At 37.6% G+C, this 19,162-nt stretch overlaps 2 protein-coding genes across 2 annotated transcripts; both read left to right on the forward strand.

The window, feature by feature from the left end:
* The first annotated feature begins 2,499 nt into the window (after positions 1-2,499).
* Positions 2,500-5,502, forward strand: LOC137291597 (uncharacterized). Its single transcript, XM_067822981.1, has 3 exons — positions 2,500-2,672; positions 2,996-3,098; positions 4,100-5,502. The coding sequence occupies exons 1-3, from the start codon at positions 2,612-2,614 to the stop codon at positions 4,509-4,511; spliced, it is 576 nt and encodes a 191-aa protein (XP_067679082.1). The 5' UTR covers positions 2,500-2,611; the 3' UTR covers positions 4,512-5,502.
* Positions 5,503-7,969: 2,467 nt separating this feature from the next.
* On the forward strand, positions 7,970-18,668 carry LOC137291594 (uncharacterized). Its single transcript, XM_067822978.1, has 3 exons — positions 7,970-8,014; positions 8,753-8,840; positions 17,047-18,668. Exons 2-3 carry the CDS (start codon positions 8,755-8,757, stop codon positions 18,005-18,007), a joined length of 1,047 nt encoding a protein of 348 aa, XP_067679079.1. The 5' UTR covers positions 7,970-8,014; positions 8,753-8,754; the 3' UTR covers positions 18,008-18,668.
* Positions 18,669-19,162: the final 494 nt, after the last annotated feature.

A 19,162-nucleotide genomic window follows, 5' to 3' on the forward strand; every position in this document is an offset into this window, starting at 1 on the left:
GAATACTGAACAGAAGTGAGTGAGTAATAATGAACAGAAATGAGAGAGCAGTAATGAACAGAAGTCAGAGAATAACAATGCACAGAACTGAGTGAGTAATAATGAACAGAAATGAGAGAGCAGTAATGAACAGAAGTCAGAGAATAACAATGAACAGAACTGAGTGAGTAATAATGAACAGAAATGAGAGAGCAGTAATGAACAGAAGTCAGAGAATAACAATGCACAGAACTGAGTGAGTAATAATGAACAGAAATGAGAGAGCAGTAATGAACAGAAGTCAGAGAATAACAATGCACAGAACTGAGTGAGTAATAATGAACAGAAATGAGAGAGCAGTAATGAACAGAAGTCAGAGAATAACAATGCACAGAACTGAGTGAGTAATAATGAACAGAAATGAGAGAGCAGTAATGAACAGAAGTCAGAGAATAACAATGCACAGAACTGAGTGAGTAATAATGAACAGAAATGAGAGAGCAGTAATGAACAGAAGTCAGAGAATAACAATGAACAGAACTGAGTGAGTAATAATGAACAGAAATGAGAGAGCAGTAATGAACAGAAGTCAGAGAATAACAATGCACAGAACTGAGTGAGTAATAATGAACAGAAATGAGAGAGCAGTAATGAACAGAAGTCAGAGAATAACAATGCACAGAACTGAGTGAGTAATAATGAACAGAAATGAGAGAGCAGTAATGAACAGAAGTCAGAGAATAACAATGAACAGAACTGAGTGAGTAATAATGAACAGAAATGAGAGAGCAGTAATGAACAGAAGTCAGAGAATAACAATGCACAGAACTGAGTGAGTAATAATGAACAGAAATGAGAGAGCAGTAATGAACAGAAGTCAGAGAATAACAATGCACAGAACTGAGTGAGTAATAATGAACAGAAATGAGAGAGCAGTAATGAACAGAAGTCAGAGAATAACAATGAACAGAACTGAGTGAGTAATAATGAACAGAAATGAGAGAGCAGTAATGAACAGAAGTCAGAGAATAACAATGAACAGAACTGAGTGAGTAATAATGAACAGAAATGAGAGAGCAGTAATGAACAGAAGTCAGAGAATAACAATGAACAGAACTGAGTGAGTAATAATGAACAGAAATGAGAGAGCAGTAATGAACAGAAGTCAGAGAATAACAATGAACAGAACTGAGTGAGTAATAATGAACAGAAATGAGAGAGCAGTAATGAACAGAAGTCAGAGAATAACAATGAACAGAAGTGAGTGAATAATAATGAACACACCTGGAGATATCATGTATATGATGTAAATATTACGCGCAAATTCTGGACAGTCACATTAATGTAGTCATACAACTATTGTATCTTAATACTTAAACTGAACAAATCGGTTGTTGCGCATGTATACAGATATATTTACATATATTTACATATACAGATGCTACAGTTTTGAACAAAATAACAAATATTGTCAAACGTAGCACGAAGCAATAATATTTTTTTCAAACTAGAGATTACTTGAATGGTTGCATGTTAACTTCAGTTAGCAAGGCATTGCAAGGAGTGTTATGCAGACCTCCCAACATCCTCGTCCGCTTCGCGATCTTGCCTTTTCAAGTTTTTATAATAGTCTCTGTCAACTCGTGATTGAATATTCAGACAGCGCCGTATTCCTTATATTACCGGGTACTCGATTCCGATTCGGGTAAGAACATGCAGGTACTCGATTCCATTTTTTCCTACGCGTCCCAGACCTATATAACTACTGAGACATGTCAGTGTCAGCGGCTTAACTGTCATGTCGATTACTATAACCACGTGATTAAAGAATTATTGTTCAGTATTTAGCATCCATCTGATGGAAAAAGAATTAGGTCTGTATTCACTTCTAAATGCCTTCCAAAAACTTCATAGGGCAAACAGTCATTCGCCGACATTCATAGCACCCATAACACTAAGCATGTAACTGGAATAATTTCGTAAGCCCGGTTAAGGAATCACCACATCGTTAGAGGGAGTTTTGTGTGGGTAGCATATTGGTTAAGGTGTTTGCTCGTCACGCGGAAGACCCGGATTCGATTCCCCTCATGGGCACATTGTGTGAAGTCCATTTGAGGTGTCCTCCGCCGTGACGTTGGTTAATATTGCTCTATGCTACGTAACACTAAATTACCTCACAGACGTTAGAAGGAGTTAGAAGAATAGAAAACATAATAACCTTTGGTATTTGCAAAATTTGAAGACGTGTGACGTTAAGGGGTCATAATGTGGTTGTTTTTTCTCTAATTTCATAACTGATACTCCATCGTTCCCTTATCAGCTGAGTGAACGCATCACGTGACAGCATGGACAGTAACACGTGAGGTCCAGTAGCATTCACATACTATTACCTGAATACATGTTCACGTTATTATCAGCAAGGTCACTTTTTTTTAAAAAAAAACAACAACAACAAAAAAAACCCCTGCCCTGCTACTGTAACCGTGTCTCTTTTACAGTGCACACCATCATCTACTGTTCAGTTTCCGAGTGAGGTTCATCATGAAAACATTTTTAACGTCACGAGTTGTTGATGTTTCATTTTCCTGGTCTGACAAATTAAAATATAATATAAACTGTTTCATGAGTCAGTATGAGAGGACGTGTCCATGAAATGGGAGAAGGGGGCGTCTTTGGAACAATAAAACAAGAAGGTAGGTCAGTTCATTGTATTGACCTCTGGATCTTGTTACAGCATGCTCATACCGTTATGTCACTTTTAATATTTTGGCTAGTTACTGTCTTTAAAATGAGCTCAGATAAGCTATACTCATTTCCAATTTCCAAAAGCTCTGCACATCTATATGGGTAATGCACATTTAACATTTCAGTATTGGTTTGGGTGACAGAGAGATGAGTGATGAAATGTATAAATGTAACATTTACATAAGTTCTGCATGTTTACATACATGAGATATACAATTGACATTTCAGAATGACTTTGAGGAAAGGAATTTATAGGTTTAATTTTTTTCAGACCTCGACCACCTCATGTACCTGGTCATTCTGATGGGCACGGTCACTTTTCTTTCCTTAAGCTATATTGGCCTTCTTGTGCTGCAGTGTGTTGCCGACAAATGGTGAGTCATTTTATTGTTCTAAAAACCTAACTAGCCAATTTTCCTGGGCCCGTTTGCACAGAGCAATCTTAGTTACAATCAATCTTAGGTCCCTACAATCAAGTTTACAATCACCACACAATTGCCCTAATCCACTTGCACAAAGATGATCTTAAGACAGCAAGGATTTAAGATCGCGATCTTAACTAAGATCGAACTCTTCAACGTTGGAGGTAGAAATTTCTTAAACTCGACTCCTGTCTACAGTTGTCTTCAAGTGCGCACAGCATGCAGCGCAAATATGTTTATCAAAAAGGTATGGTGTTCATACTTTTTCCAGCACTGAATCGGGTGAGAATTGTACTCTGTAATATCGACTCGATAATGATGTTGTTCACAACCTCAAATAACGATATTTCAGACGTTTAATCGATGTTGCATTCTCCGTGTTTTTGAAGTGCCGAGGCGAATCATTCAGTTTTATGCAATATGAAAGCATTCCCCAAACGTAAAGCTAATTATTTGCGTGAAACTGACACCAACTTGAACGCCATTTTGCTACTGACTACAATGATCTTAGCTCCTTACAATTGGTTCCGACCAATTGTAAGTTTTTATTGTAACTTACAATGATCCTAGCCTACAATCTCTTTGTGCAAGTGGATGGCGATTGTAGCAGAAGCCTAAGATCGCGATCTTAAGTACTTACAATGATTGTAGCACTAAGGTCGTTTTGTGCAAGTGGGCCCAGATTTGGAAGATCAAGATTCCAACCCACGGTGCCCAAGGGAGGTTACTCCAAACTGCCACTTAAATAGACTCGTTCCCCATATCGCTTCCTTTATAACTTTCACAACGTACAGTGCAAATATATGAAGGAGGAATGTAAACTGGAATATACAGCCGTAACTACCCAAGTAAACAGGCTCACTGAATTTGTAAGTGTAACCGTCAATGTCTCAGGACCTAATATCAGTATGAAACTGTGTCTTATCACAAATAAGACTCTACTGTTATTTCAGGTATGGTCGACACCGCCCACACGAAATCCCTAGGGTGTCTGCTGCCTTTAATGAAACTGAATGTGTTCTTCAAGAAGTATCCAAGAGGAGAAGTCGTGCAATTCGACAGAGCAGGCGTGAGAGTTGGTATTTTGATAACGTTGGATCATCCAGCGATCGCCAAGCAGTGATCCCTCATGACAATCATCACAGTGACGAACAGAATCATGGCAATGGATGTGAGGCATCTACAGAAAACGAGAGCCAGGCAGACAGGTCATTTTGCATAAATTTTTCAAGAAGTTCAACCGGCAACAGAGAGTCGTTACTATTACCTGTTTCAGGTGGAAGTTGGTTAAGTGAGGGTATCTGGGAAAACAATGAATTATATGTTGATCACGACCTACATGGACAAAGTGAAACAGTGATGTAACGCGTGGCAACGAATGTGGACATTGGAAAACAGTGTCATCAATGTCTCAACATCACGTGACCCAAAATATTGCTTCAATACCAGAGTGAGTGAGTGAATATGATTTAACGCCTCTTTTAGCAGTATATCAGCTATATCAACACGGGGGACACCACACATGGGCTTCACACATTACATCCATGTCTTCAGCATGACGAGGGAAAGCTTTAACTACAATACTACCCCCACCGTCCCGTCAATACCTTCGAATTTCAGAATTTCGAAACAGATTCTTAAGGTAACGTCCTGCAAGTTTCGCACTTGCATGTAACTCTAATCTTTCTCATCGTGATGCAAATTCCTAACAAACAATATTTATCAGTATGAAGATGTATTGGTTCCACAGACTCGCGATGGTCCGAGGTAAAATCGGCCTTCAGCAACCCATGCTTGCCAGACCCGTGATGGTCCGAGTAGAATAGGCTTTCAGCAACCCATGCTTGCCATGAAAGTGACTATGCTTGTCGTAACAGGCGACTAACGGGATCGGGTGTCCAGCTGACACAAGTCATCGGTTGCCAATTGCACAGATCGATGCTCATGTTGTTTATCACTGGATTGTCTGGTCCAGACTCAATTATCTGCAGACCGCCGCCATACAGCTGGAATATCGCAGAGTGCGATCAACTCTTATGACCCGGAATTCCGTGATTATTCAGGACATCACTGTAATTGCTAACCTGAATACAACGTCACCATCCCGCCCTATGGTTTAGGTTATGCCCATGATACGGGGAAGCAGAAAATGCTGATCAATGTATAGCGTAATTTATTTAACAATAAATATGTTCATTTTGGACCGTCGTTAATATTCGGTACACATCTTGATATGTACTTACACACACTTATAGATTTGCTAGTCTCTATTCGTGGACAAATGTTGTTACATACGTACACCACATAGCTGTCGGTTGATCTGAATAAATATATATTGAGTAATTATGTATTCATACGAATGAGTTGGTGTCATTAATTTAACGTCGAGTACATCAGTGTTTCACTCATATCACTAATACATTATACATGGAAAAAGCGTTAAAGAAAGTTCGTCCATTGAAGTCTTTGATGTCACTGAAATATGCAAGAGCGGGTACAACGCGTACAAACCTGGGGCAAGTGAGTCTTGAATTATGCTGCTTTTGACAATATGCCAGTAAAAGGGGACACCTGGTGGGTTTCTTCTATTCTACTAATTTTTCAACCCATGATCGTCGTTTCCTGGCATAGCAAAGGGACGCAACTCACAGATAAACACAAACACGTTAGAACATTCGTGGTGCTTACGTGTATAGACAATTTCCAGTATGACGTAAAATCGTATCTATGCTTGCACAAAATGAGTGAGTGAGTGTAGCTATCCGTCACTTATTGCAATATTCCAGCAACAACACGACACCAGAAATGGACTTTACACATTGCACCTAAATGAAGAATCGAACCAGGGTCCTCTACGTGACGAGCAAACGCTTTCACCACTTGGCTATCCCTTCACCACTAGGCTTGTGACAAGTTTAGACGATCATTTCACTGTTAGCCCCGACGCAGGTGATATCTAAGCAGTGGTGTAACGTGCAGACCTGATAACTTCCTGGTATCGCTTGTCAATACCATAACTTGCTTATTACACGTACCCACAACGGCATCCATTAGATTAGACTGCCATTAAATCACTCAAATGAGTAAAGGAATAAGAGTATTGTATAAAACATTGTATGATTTTACGCCCTGTATTTTTTCTTGCCGCAATGAATATTTGGTCTCATAATGTATGGGCTTCAGTCAATTGGAATAAGGTTATGATGTAACGATAAAATGGTCACTAGACCCATGCTAATAGACAAACATATATACTCGGCGACATTTATGAAGGGTCAAGTTAACGGTTCAACACCATTTCTTAAAGGTTCTTAACATGCGAAAACATCATGTCATTATTACGCTCTTTAACATTATGCGATAGCATGTCATTATTACGCTCTTTAACATAATGCAATAGCATCATGTCATTATTACGTTCTTTAACATAATGCAATAGCATCATGTCATTATTACGTTCTTTAACATAATGCAATAGCATCATGTCATTATTACGTTCTTTAACATAATGCAATAGCATCATGTCATTATTACGTTCTTTAACATAATGCAATAGCATCATGTCATTATTACGTTCTCTAACATTCGACACATTCTGATATGAATGCCATATCTTTGTATTCAAATTGTCAATATGGAAATCCACCTGCTACTTAATGGCAATGATTTGCGCGTATAAGTCGCTCTATCTATGAAAAGTGGAGGACACTACACTGATGCTTTTTCGCTGTCGTTCACTGTTCAGTTACCTGTTTGAAGTCAACGCCAACACACAACATAGATTACACAACTTTCTTGTCTCTTTTCTTAGGACTATCTGTCCAATTGCACTACTTAGTACACAAAACGGTCCAGAATTTTGAGACCAATTCTTTCAACTGGAAATATATATGTTAATCAGTATTATCTGATACATCTAATCACCTGTGTATTGCAACACTACGTTCATTCTAATCCTTTCAAACACCTCGCACAGTATGTTGTATCGTACAACGTGGTCTGAAAAACGGAAATGTGGAAATCATGAAAAAGGTTCGCTCACTAGGATTGTTTGGCGGTCCGGTACGGACTTGATATTATATCAGGCACACTGTACGTTGCAAAATACTTTTGATAAGCGCAAAAACCTCATAACAGGTGGAACCATTGAACAAGATGAATTGTGAATCATTGTACGACCCCTTCGAACTAGTGCAGTCTGTGACTTCTTAGTTAATGACATGCTGCTTAAACCTCGACATAATATAAATATATAAATATACGATCTTTCAAAACTTTGAAATTAAAATTGATTTGTAAATACTATTTTCTTGTGAAATAGGAATTTGAATGTAGTGTATCCATAGTTGTAGTGTATCTTTTCAGGCGAGAAAATTCGGATCGGTTGAAAAGTAGGCCATTGTTTGACTTGGTTAATGCGACCCATGCTTCTGTTTGGTCAGCCATCTAACCCGCACAGCCACACAACATCCACAATTCAAACACTTCCTCGCTTCATTGTTGCATAATCATACATTCTGCTGATGGTGTGGTTCTGTCATTATTCACGCCAGGCCTAGAATAATATAATACGGAATTTGTGCTGTACAGGTGATCATGTCTCTACCTGTTTGTGTTGAGGTATAGATCGACCAGCCGTCTGTGATACAGCTGTTTGTCATTTGCCATTACGTCCGATTGTCGTCTAAAAATCCCCCGATGCATGGGATAACTATTGAAGATAACTCATCACTTTTCTGGCGGATGTATCAGTTCATTCGTTCAAACTGTTCTCGATGATTACTCATTATTAATCCCCGCGGAAAATGAAACCAGCTAGGTTGTAGCCTGCTTGTCGATTATAACACGTTAATGGGACCGACCTCGAAGTAAGTTATTTGTCAATAATATTATCTGTTTTCTATCATTATCTGATATGTATTGTTATATACACGCACGATGGATACTAGAATTAATCTTATTTATTTGATAATGTCTTATGTCCTCCACATATGTACCTCAGTTGTGTCACTGAAGCCTTGAAGCCTTGAATTGTACCAGGATTAAACAGCTTCTGGGACGTAAAAGGAAAGGTTTGCAAGTTTCTGGGTGTTTTGTCACTTTGCAACTTACCCGCATACCCAGTGCATTCTGGACATTAGCCCAGGGTCTGCAGGATACTAACTTCAACATAACTCATAACCTATCGGTAAAAAGGTGCAATGGTCGGTTTGAAATATTTCCGAAAAGGAAATTGAAAAAAGCATATGTGCTTTATCAGTTCATACAACGATATCAATACAACATCCGTTCATGGTAGCTTTACAGGTACAAGAAAACATGCCTATGGTCCGTGCATACATACATGCATGCATGCATCCATCCATCCATCCACACACACACACACAAACACACACACACACACACACAGACAGACAGACATACATACATACATACATACATACATACATACATACATACATACATACATACATACATACATACATACATACATACATACATACATACATACATACATACATACATACATACATACATACATACACAGAAAGCTACCTTTGATACTTTGATGGCCAGTTTATTCACATAAGTCTTTACTATTTCAGAGATGGATTATGTCCTGTTTGTGGTGGTCTTTGTTTCTGCCGTAATCGTTGGCATTGTATGTACGTGCCTCTGTTTGGCCGGACTGAGGTAAGTGCGTCTACAAGGTAAAAGTAATGGGGGGGAGGGATGAAGTAAGTATTTTGCAACACATATCGCATCAGAAAATAAAGGAATACATTTTGATGTATATCTACTCACTGTGCAGATTTGCGTCATATACGTGCTAGAACATGTGATCACTGGTTCGAATCCCACATTCAGCCTGGTTATATATTATGAATAAGTGAATAATAATCGAAATCTAAATAATTCTGCAGTTTTGAAGAACTCAGCAGATATATTAATACCATATTTGGAACTAATGTTTAATGTTATACTCCAGACTATTGCTTTCCCTCAATCTTGGTCAATCGGTGTAATTGTCCCCATTCACAAACAGGGTGATATAAATAGTACGAATAATTATGGAGGGATTACACTCCTTACTACGAACGCCTAATGCTGCCACTTTTGCAGCATAAAATATTTTTTTCAAAGAAAATTGTCGTTACTTCGATTATTTACTCGTTGCTTCGAGTATTTTCTCTTTAATTCAATAATTTTCGCTTAACTTCGAGAATTTTCCCGTTATTTCAAATACTTTTTGCGTTGCTTCGATTAATTTCTCGTTACTTCGAGAATTATTTCTTTGCTTCGAGGTCACATTCAGCCAAAAAATAAAACATAATGAAAACACAGTTATCACTTATTTGTGACATATAATATGCATAGCTGCTTGTAAAAAAACAAATAAACAAAATTAAAGCCGTAGAATCGCGATTCAAAAGTGCAATATTTGGGCTTACATCCCTCCAAACAAAGCCCTCGGGAGACCGAACCCAGTGATAGCGGGTGGGTGTGCACTCAAGTGTAACGACGGCCTCCGATTGGCTGAGGGCTCAATGTTTGTTCAGAAGGATGATCTGTTTGATGGGCAAGTATGACGAGTCACAAGAAAGTAGATTCTTTATGTATAACAAATTCTTTTATTGTAGTTGATGCGTCGTTTCAGCATGGATTCATATACCGGTGTCAAACAAAATCATATACACTAGAAGAAGATGTTATCCATAAAGAATGTATATAGAGATATAGAGGTACAGTATGGTTCAAAATTATTGAGAATAGCTAAAGCATTTCATATTATTAAACGAGAACAAATCAGATAAAATTGAATGTATTGTGAACGTGAACTGACCTTTTCATGTTGTGTAGGTAACAATTTAATATTTTATCAAGTCTCCTTGAGCTTCACGGCACAGTCTAAGACGGGTAGGCATACTTCCTATCAGAGAGGTTAGTGTCTCGTGAGTTATGCTGTCCCAGTATCGGACCACTTCTCTCTTCATGTCTACAATTTTTGTCAACCCCTTTTGATTCACACATTCCTTCATCATCCCCCAAATGTTCTCAATGGGATTTAAGTCAGGACTATATGCAGGAAATGGTAATGCAGTCACATTTTTCTCCTGAAACCACTGCTTGGCATGTTTTGCGGTGTGTTTAGGATCATTATCTTGCTGCAAAATCCAGTCATTTCCATAAAACACATGTGCACTTGGAAGGAGAAAATTATCTAATATGTTAGTGTAGCGTTGACTTGTCAGATTTCCCTCAAACACACACAGCGGGGTCGTTCCTAATAAGGATATCCCTCCCCATACATGAAACTTTGGGCTGTATTTAGGTCGTCGATACAACGGTGCTGACGCAGACTTTGTCCATATTTTCACATTATTGGGATATACCGATATTGAGCTTTCATCAGTAAAAATCACATTTTCCCAGTCAAAGTTTTCATGTGCCAAACACCACTCAACACGCCTGTCTTTATGTTCTTGTTTCATGAGAGGAGAAGGAATTCCAGTCTTTTTCTCCCATCCAAGATCAATCAAATTTCTTCTAACTGTAGATTTTGATACAACTGTTGATCCCCTTTCTATCATTCCATACCTGATGTTGGAGATGCTTGCCCTTTGCTTTTTAGACGCTAAAATTCCCAGCCGGACGCGATCTGAGAAGTCCAATTTTCTGGGTCTCCCTGCTCCTTTCTGGTGCCCAAAATCCTTTCCCTCTTTAAAATTCTTCCTAATCCTATACACAGTAGAGTTCCTGTTCTCTTTGCCAATGTATTTACATCATCAATTCCTTGATTACACAACTCAAAAATCAACCTTCTTTTATCTTCAGCAGACATTGTTGACAGAGCTGAGGAAAATGACGTCTGCTACAAATTCAGGGGAGGTAACTCTAATTGTACTATACTCAGTAGGCCAAGATGAGTTACCTCCCTTATACCATTACTTAGTTTTAAGTATCAGTGAATCAGTTGAGGTGTTAGGATAGCTAAAAGTAAGAAGAAAAATTCTCAATAATTATGAACCAGACTATATATTTTGTAAATACATGTTCTCTGAATTTGCGTTCGATCCAATCAAAAATCATGTAAGTAGAGAGAGTGAACTACCGGGGATGGCTGGAAACTGTCATTCGTCCAAGCAGGACTTGAAACTGACATGAGTTTGCACCAGTTTCCGTCAGATCCATTCATCCGAGAAAAATCGATGTAGTTTGTTTGCAATCCACAGACATAAAAACATGTCATGTGTACAGGTATCACACCCACATAATTACATAATACGACAGAGACAGGACTCGGATGCACGAGTCAGAAATCAATATATTTTGTTTATGGCGTATAGCCTGAAAGGTGTTATGTTGCATGTGGTCGTGTGGTCAATGATTGAAGCTGTGTATTGCATGTTGTCTTTAGCAGACAGGCATACACATAGGTGTCAATAAACCAGACATTGAGCTTTCTCTGTGACAGAGGCTGCTTACCACAATCAACAAGGTTTTTTTTTGTGTAACGAGTAGACTATTTACTTGTTTGTGTACACAACCTATATTTGACTACTGCTCACGACCTCATACTCCGGGCATGCATACTGTTTCAAGCTCCGCGAACCTATTCACTGCGCATGCGTTATGGGTGCAGCGCATCACGGCTGTTGGGACCACATTTTTCCCCAACGCTGAGGGTAATTTAGTGAATCATTTGAACTTCAACGCGTTTTTTTCAACTTCATAGGCTGAATTGGCATTTTTTTTGTTTGTTTTTGTTTTTATTATCCATTCAACTCAGTAGACAGATACACAAATAAATGATGCAACAGCACAAGTACATAATAAGACAAAAATTCATATGGATACAAATTATACATACTGGATATATGGCAGCAGTGGTGACCATTTTCTGTCAAATGGTAACATTTTATTATTCTTAGTAGCAATAAACTTTTCAGTTTTGAAAATATCACCCAGTATTTTTAGAAATGCATCCAGTGATAACTTGGTGTTTTTAATACTTGATACATGAATGTATTTTTTACCAGCAAGAAGTATATGGTTCATTAAGTCAGTATTATTTCCACCAATTAAGACTGTATATTTTGTCAGGGTAAATGTTTCTGTTGTCTTATTGTCAATATATTCTTTCAGTTTCAACCAGAATGTTTTCACACATTCACATTCCCAATAAATATGTATCAAATTTTCAGACACTAAGTTACAAAAAGAGCAAAGTTCATCATCAACTAATTTCATTTTCAGTAATTCTTTTTTTGTGTATATAATATTATGAATAAATTTAAATTGAAAGTCAATCAATTTAGTATCTTTTGTGCATCTTCTATAATCTTTAAAAATATATTCCCATGGGATTACAGTGTCAAAGAGTTGTTGCCATTTTTCACATGTAGAAGGGAAAGTTTCAGTACTTATAAGCTTATCATAGAAATATCTTGACCTCTTTGGTGCTGAAAGTAAACATATCAGTGGTGTGCTGAGATAGTGATTATGAACAATCAATAGATTATTTCTAATAGTATCTTTCCATTTTCTTGGTATATTTGAAAGAACCTGGTAGTAATCAAGAACTGTGCCTTTGATTTTGTAAGTTTTCTTAAGTTCATTAAATGACAAAATACCTTGATCATTACACAAGTCTCTTATAGAGTGAATACCCTTAAAATACCAATGTCTTATAATAAAATTACTATTTTGAAATTGATGGTTGAACCAAAGGGGTTCAGATAAGATTTGATTAATATCTGTAAAATCAGTTTTATGTGTTCTATAAAATATTCCCCATGCTGCCAACACATCTTTCCAATAGGGATTAATTATTTTCACATAATTTTCAATGTTGGCTCCAAGCAGAAATATATCCTTGAATGGAAAGGTACTAGGGCTAGTGTTTTTATTTTTATTTAATACTGACAGTTTTAATGAGTTAATGAATACCTCTACATTAACCATTCTTAGTCCCCCTTCTTCATATTTTCTAATAAGTGTTGTTCGCTTTATCTTATCGCGCTTATCATTCCAGATGAATTTATAAAATATATTGTTTAATTTATCAGTGAATTCCTTTGGAGGATTTGGGAGTGAAGTGAATATATGCACTAATGATGAGAGTGCTAAAGTTTTAATAACCGTTATTTTCCCTATTAATGTCAAATTTCTTTTTCTCCAATTCCCAAGAGTTCTATTAATAATTTCTAGTCTTTTTCTTGTATTAATTACCCAAAGGTTATTCAACTTAGGATTAAGCTTTATTCCTAGTACATCAAAATCCCCACTGTGCCAATCAAGCTTAAGATCCTGACATAACATCATGTTACTACCTGCCATTGAGCCTATCCATATTGCTTTAGTCTTCTCTACGTTTATTCTTAAACCAGACATTTTGTAGAAATTATTTAGGGTGTCAATTGCTATGCTTAAGCTTTCTTCACATCCATCAAGAAATAATTCAGTATCATCTGCATATTGTCCAATTTTATGTTCAGTATTATTCAACGTCATTCCTTTTATTGCACTGTTGTTACGGATCATTGTTCCTAAAATTTCTGCCACTAAAAGGAATATGTAGGGAGAGACCGGGTCGCCTTGTCTACAGCCCCTTTCATTGTGAAAAAACTGAGATAGATGACCATTTTGTATAACACAAGATGTAGGATCATTGATTAATATTTTGATCCATTTTTCCATATTAGGTCCAAAGCCAAATTTTCCTATTGTTAGAATTATAAATTCTTTAGAGACAGTGTCGAAAGCTTTTTCAAAGTCAATAAGTAACAACAGTCCCTTTTTACCCTGTAATTTTGCTTCAAACATAATATCATATACTAGTCTAATGTTCTCACTAATACATCTTCCAGGGATAAACCCTGTCTGAGTTTCATGAATTAGTGTATTCAAAGTTTTTTTAATTCTATTGGCTATACATGTACTGAGTATTTTATACACAGAATTTAGAAGGGAAATTGGGCGCCAGTTTTTTAACAACTGTCTATTTTTGTTAGCTTTTGGAATGCATGTGATGACGCCTCTTTTGATTGTTGGACATATTTTGCCTGAACGTTTCTGATATATATCTACAAACCCAAATATGGAGATCTTTCCAGACAAATTTAAAGAATTCTATTGGGAAACCATCTATTCCTGGGCTTTTGTTATTTTTCATTGATTTAACAGCTTGTGTTATCTCATCTATTGTAATGTCACCCTCAAGAGTTTCAGCTTCAACAGTTGTTAGTTTTGGTGTAATAATATCATTGAATATCTCAATATATTTACTTGCTATTGTACCACCTGATGCATATAGATTTTCATAAAATTTTCTCTGCTCATATAGAATAGCCTTACCATCTGATATTACTTCTCCTTTATCATTAATGACACTATTCATAAGCTTACTGGTATAATTTCTGTTTTCGAGATGACAGAAATATTTGGTTGTTTTTTCTCCTTCCTCGTACCACTGAATTCTATTTCTTATTTGTATACCTCTTATTTCAGCTTCTTTTAATTTTTCAAATTCTAGTTTACATTTGGATAGTTCAGCAAGTTTAGTTTCACACACTGTTTGGAAATTTTCTCTGATTTCTTCTTCCTTTGCAGAGATTGTTTTTTCTAAATTTTTCATTTTTTCAGTCTTGATTTTTTTTAGGTAGGAAGAGAATGATATTGTTTTCCCCCCACTTTCATCAAAAATGTTTCTAAAAACAATGTGTCACTTATTTTAAGTTGTAATTTTGAGTCCTCAGTATGACCTAGTTCATCGTCAGTGCAGTTACAGTATTCTAATTTTGTTTCAAGAAGCATGTCCTTGACCATATTTACATAGTCTTGATTATATAGTAATGATGTATTTAATTTCCAGTATCCACCACCCCGTTCCTTATGAAGTTCACTGGAAAAGGACATAGTAATTGCCGAATGATCAGATTTATATCCTGGAAGTATGGAACAGTCACTTGTCATGTTTGCTAAATCTTGTGAAACTAAAAAGAAATCAAGTCTGGACTGTTGTTTCGGGTTTTTTTCCACCATGTGTACTTTTTAACATCGTAATTTCTCTCCCTCCAAATGTCTATCAAATCATACTTTTCTATATTATCTAACAATACCTTTCTTGCTTTTGGATTATTAATATGTTTATAATTTTCTAAGTCAATGGAAGGATTAAGAACTAAGTTCCAGTCTCCACATATCACAACAGATTCATTTTCAAATTCTTCCATATTGTGAAATAAGGCATGATAAAATTCGGGTACATCTTGATTAGGACCATATATATTAGTCAGTGTGATTCTTATTCCTTCTATAGTTACATCTGCTATTATATAGTTTCCATTGGTGTCAGTCTTGAATTTGTGGATATTTACTTCCAAATTATTGTTAAATAGGATAGCAACCCCTCTTGCATTTGATTTATATGGTGCTATAATGCTTTGAAGACCCCATTCATTTCTCATAGTAATATCATCCTCTTTGGCTATATGAATATCTTGTAGGCATATAACTGAAAACTTTCTTTTACGCCAAAGGTTCATTATTTCTTTTCGTTTTCTCTTTTCTGCCAGGCCTCTACAATTGGCTGAAGCTATTCTAATCTTATCACCCATATTGATTCATAATGCGCACACTGTTACTATATCTCAACTGTCTACTGAAATGGATGTTTTTATATTTTTTAGTGAAAACAAGATTATAAAAGACATTAGAAAACATAAAACACAAAGAAAAAGTGTCACCACAAGTCAAATCCATCCTGTACTATATAATAGACAATAAAAAAAAGGCCACTGTATCAATGTGTCTAGGTAACACCTACCATGTCTTCTGCTGAGAAACACATAGAGGAGAGAAATACACAAGAGGTGTCCAAAAACTAGGTCAGATAAGGGAGGCTACTACAATTCTGCTCAGTTGAATAACCATATCCGACGAATTTCACGTGAAAATATGTTTCAAAACACAAGAATTACAGCCAACAATAATATTATGTTCTTGAATTGGCATTTTTGATGATTTGTTTCGGTAAGTGCATACCGAAAGGTATCAGAATCTGCAAAGTTGTGTTTTATGTCGCGTGTGACCTATGAAGTTTCAGTCAAAAACTTGAAATTTCGAATATTTACTGGTTGCTTCAAGTTTCGGTCAAAAACTTGAAATTTCTCTTTGCTTCGATTTTTTGCCTAAATTTCTAAGTTTCTTGAAACTAGCATGTTTAGGAGATCTGCTCCGAGCAAGATGACATCATGATAGTCACAGTCAAAGTCACGTGTACATGGATCCAGCAAAAAATAAAATTCATATCTGGGTATAACCATCAAATGGCACATCTATGGATCATGCTTGACATGTGTGCCAAATGTGATGAAGCTACCATGTATTGTTTGAGGAAATCTGCGCCGAACAAGATGACATCCTCGTACCCACAGCCTTAGTCACATTTGGGTGGAAACCGCAAACTATCTGGGTCTAAACCACAAATGGCAAACCTATCTATCATGCTTGATATGTGTATCAAGTCTGATGAAGTTATCACAAATAGTTAAGGAAATATGCTTCGGACGGTATCGACCTCCCAAAAGGACACATTTATGGCTGGTTGCATAAGGCTTAATTAAGCTGTATCCTTGAAAATTGTGGTATTTGTCCAGATACAAAAAGACAACATTAGGTTTAGAAATGGTTATACGACCTCTGGCCATATGAAACTTTAATTGTTATGGTTTCACACATTGTTTCCCATGTCGGGGATAGAACCCGGGTCTTCAGTGTGACCAACGAACGCTTTAACCACTATGCTACTCCACCGCCCCAAAAACGTCGAAGAAAAAGACATAGGTCCATGTACCCGTCAACTGACATAATTGACATAAAAGCTATCTATTTACAGATTGTGTGGTCCCACAAAGTCCAATGTTCGACCTTCTGCATATGACGAAAGAAGGGAAACTGAAGCCACGACAAGCCTGTTTGAGGAGACAGACATTGCAGATGATGAAACAGCCTACAACCAGTACTTGACGGCGAGTGTACACCATGCAATACAAGACACCCTAACCACATTCACGAAGGAAGGTACATTGGACAGGCAAACCGAGGACTTGTATCATCATCTTCTGGAGTCCACATCACGTCATGTGCTGCAAAACACTCAAATAAATGACACACATCTCAGTCTTCGTGGTACAGAAACCGACACTGCGACATCTGAAGTCAATGATCACTGTGAGGGTCATTACCAAGCATGCGGTGACATTGATAATCCGGTTCCACACGCGACCGTTTCTCGAAGAGGGCTTGAAGTTTCAGTCGCATCTTCAGGAACAGGTGATGCTACTCCCCTAGCATCAGGTGGAGGATGGTCCGGTGTTGCCCCCCGTGATTCAGATGAAGTACCTTTGGAATCTTTCCGTGAAGGAACAAGACAATCGCAAGAATCACGTGATGGGAATGTCTATGAGTCCCTGGGAAATCGTGAGACCATTTGCCTCAGGACCAGGACATCTGTTCCTGGGTCCGGTAGTGTGAGCGCAGAGATAGAAATGCATGGATCCGCTGATGCTGGAGATACTTGCCAGGAACTTGATGCATCAATACAGAGAGCCGTACGTGATTACTTCAGTAGGCCTATAAGGGACATACTCCAGGGAAATACGGGATCAGATCGTCCTCACATCAACACTGAACCTTTATCAGATATTGACCACGCTGTGCACTATTACCTGACAAATATCATCAATACGATTTCGCTTCAGTGGCGTAATGAAACTTCGAGAATCTGGTTCAGACAAGGACTATGCAACTATGCACAACAGTGTGGCTACACCCCAGGATCCCTCTCGTCTGTCTGATCTGACCCGTGAGAGGAAAGTCCTTTTGCGTGACTTACCGGATACATCACAACTTGCCTCCCGCCTCAGTGCTGTAAGAAAGCTACCCTTTACTATTAATTCAAGAAAACGGCGTTTTGATGAAAACAACATGAGTCTGTATGTCAATGTAAAAGGGGTCAAGAAACGTTATCAAGAGTAGAAAAAATGTATTTCACTCTTGAAGGACCACGTTGTAATTCTGTTGAAGCTTTTGGGAAGACATGCTGTCTATAAGTGGAGTGTAGAAGACGGTCCAGATCCAACGTCGGGACTGCAAGGCTGGGACTAACGTTGTAGAGCTATACAGGATATGTGCTGAGTAATGCTAAGTCAAGGATCAAGGGTCGCTCCATAATGTAAAAATACGTGTATTAAATATCTGAAAGCACTCCGTGATAACTCCACCAATAACGAAACATCTACATAAGCGCATTCCATGCGAATGTTGTAATATTTTCGCTTTAGAATAGAAGAAGCAGTCTAGATATTGATATGATAAAGTGATCCATGATCCATTTTTGTCGCCGAATGGAAATATCCTCTTAACCACTCGACAGTTTGTATACATGTCACCGAGTTCGAGGTGGAATAACTTGATGTTTAATTTTCAGTTCGCAATAAAGAAATTCCATTTCTGCCATTCCATTTGTGCTGTATTACTTAACTGGTTCATAGAATCTCACACCTGGATCCTATTACTGTAACTGGTTCAAACAGTCTCGCACCTGGATTCTATTACTGTAACGGGTTCCGTTGAACTAGAAACTGGTATGGGGAATGGAAGCGAAGAACGAGCTGATATACTTCGAGTGTCGCTTAAAAAGGAGTGACTGACCCTGGTTCCAGGCATTCATTGGAACAATAAAGAAGTGACTGTCCTTGGCTCCCGGCATTCAGGAGAACAATAAAGGAGTTACTGTCCCTGGCTCCCCACATTCAGGGTGTCAAGGAAGGAGATGCTGTGCCTGGCGCTTGACAGTATGAATTAGAGGAGTTAGCCTATCATGTCCTCGCCATTGACGATACCACTGTACATACTGAGCAAATATGGTTTTGCCCGATCGTTTTAAAACCTCACTCAGTGACCGTTGTGTTGCAAATCCGATTAAGACTTATATTTACAAAATCTCGTCT

Source organism: Haliotis asinina, chromosome 7, assembly GCF_037392515.1.
Source record: "Haliotis asinina isolate JCU_RB_2024 chromosome 7, JCU_Hal_asi_v2, whole genome shotgun sequence".
In the NCBI taxonomy this organism is placed as follows: domain Eukaryota; kingdom Metazoa; phylum Mollusca; class Gastropoda; order Lepetellida; family Haliotidae; genus Haliotis; species Haliotis asinina.

Bases quoted from the DNA above. Each gene is read 5' to 3' on its own strand.
- LOC137291597 (XM_067822981.1), top strand. From the start codon at position 2,612: ATGAGAGGACGTGTCCATGAAATGGGAGAAGGGGGCGTCTTTGGAACA. The intron at 2,673-2,995 runs GTAGGTCAGTTC...AATTTTTTTCAG, and splicing joins TGGAACAATAAAACAAGAAG to ACCTCGACCACCTCATGTAC. The intron at 3,099-4,099 runs GTGAGTCATTTT...CTGTTATTTCAG, and splicing joins CAGTGTGTTGCCGACAAATG to GTATGGTCGACACCGCCCAC.
- LOC137291594 (XM_067822978.1), top strand. From the start codon at position 8,755: ATGGATTATGTCCTGTTTGTGGTGGTCTTTGTTTCTGCCGTAATCGTT. The intron at 8,841-17,046 runs GTAAGTGCGTCT...ATCTATTTACAG, and splicing joins CTCTGTTTGGCCGGACTGAG to ATTGTGTGGTCCCACAAAGT.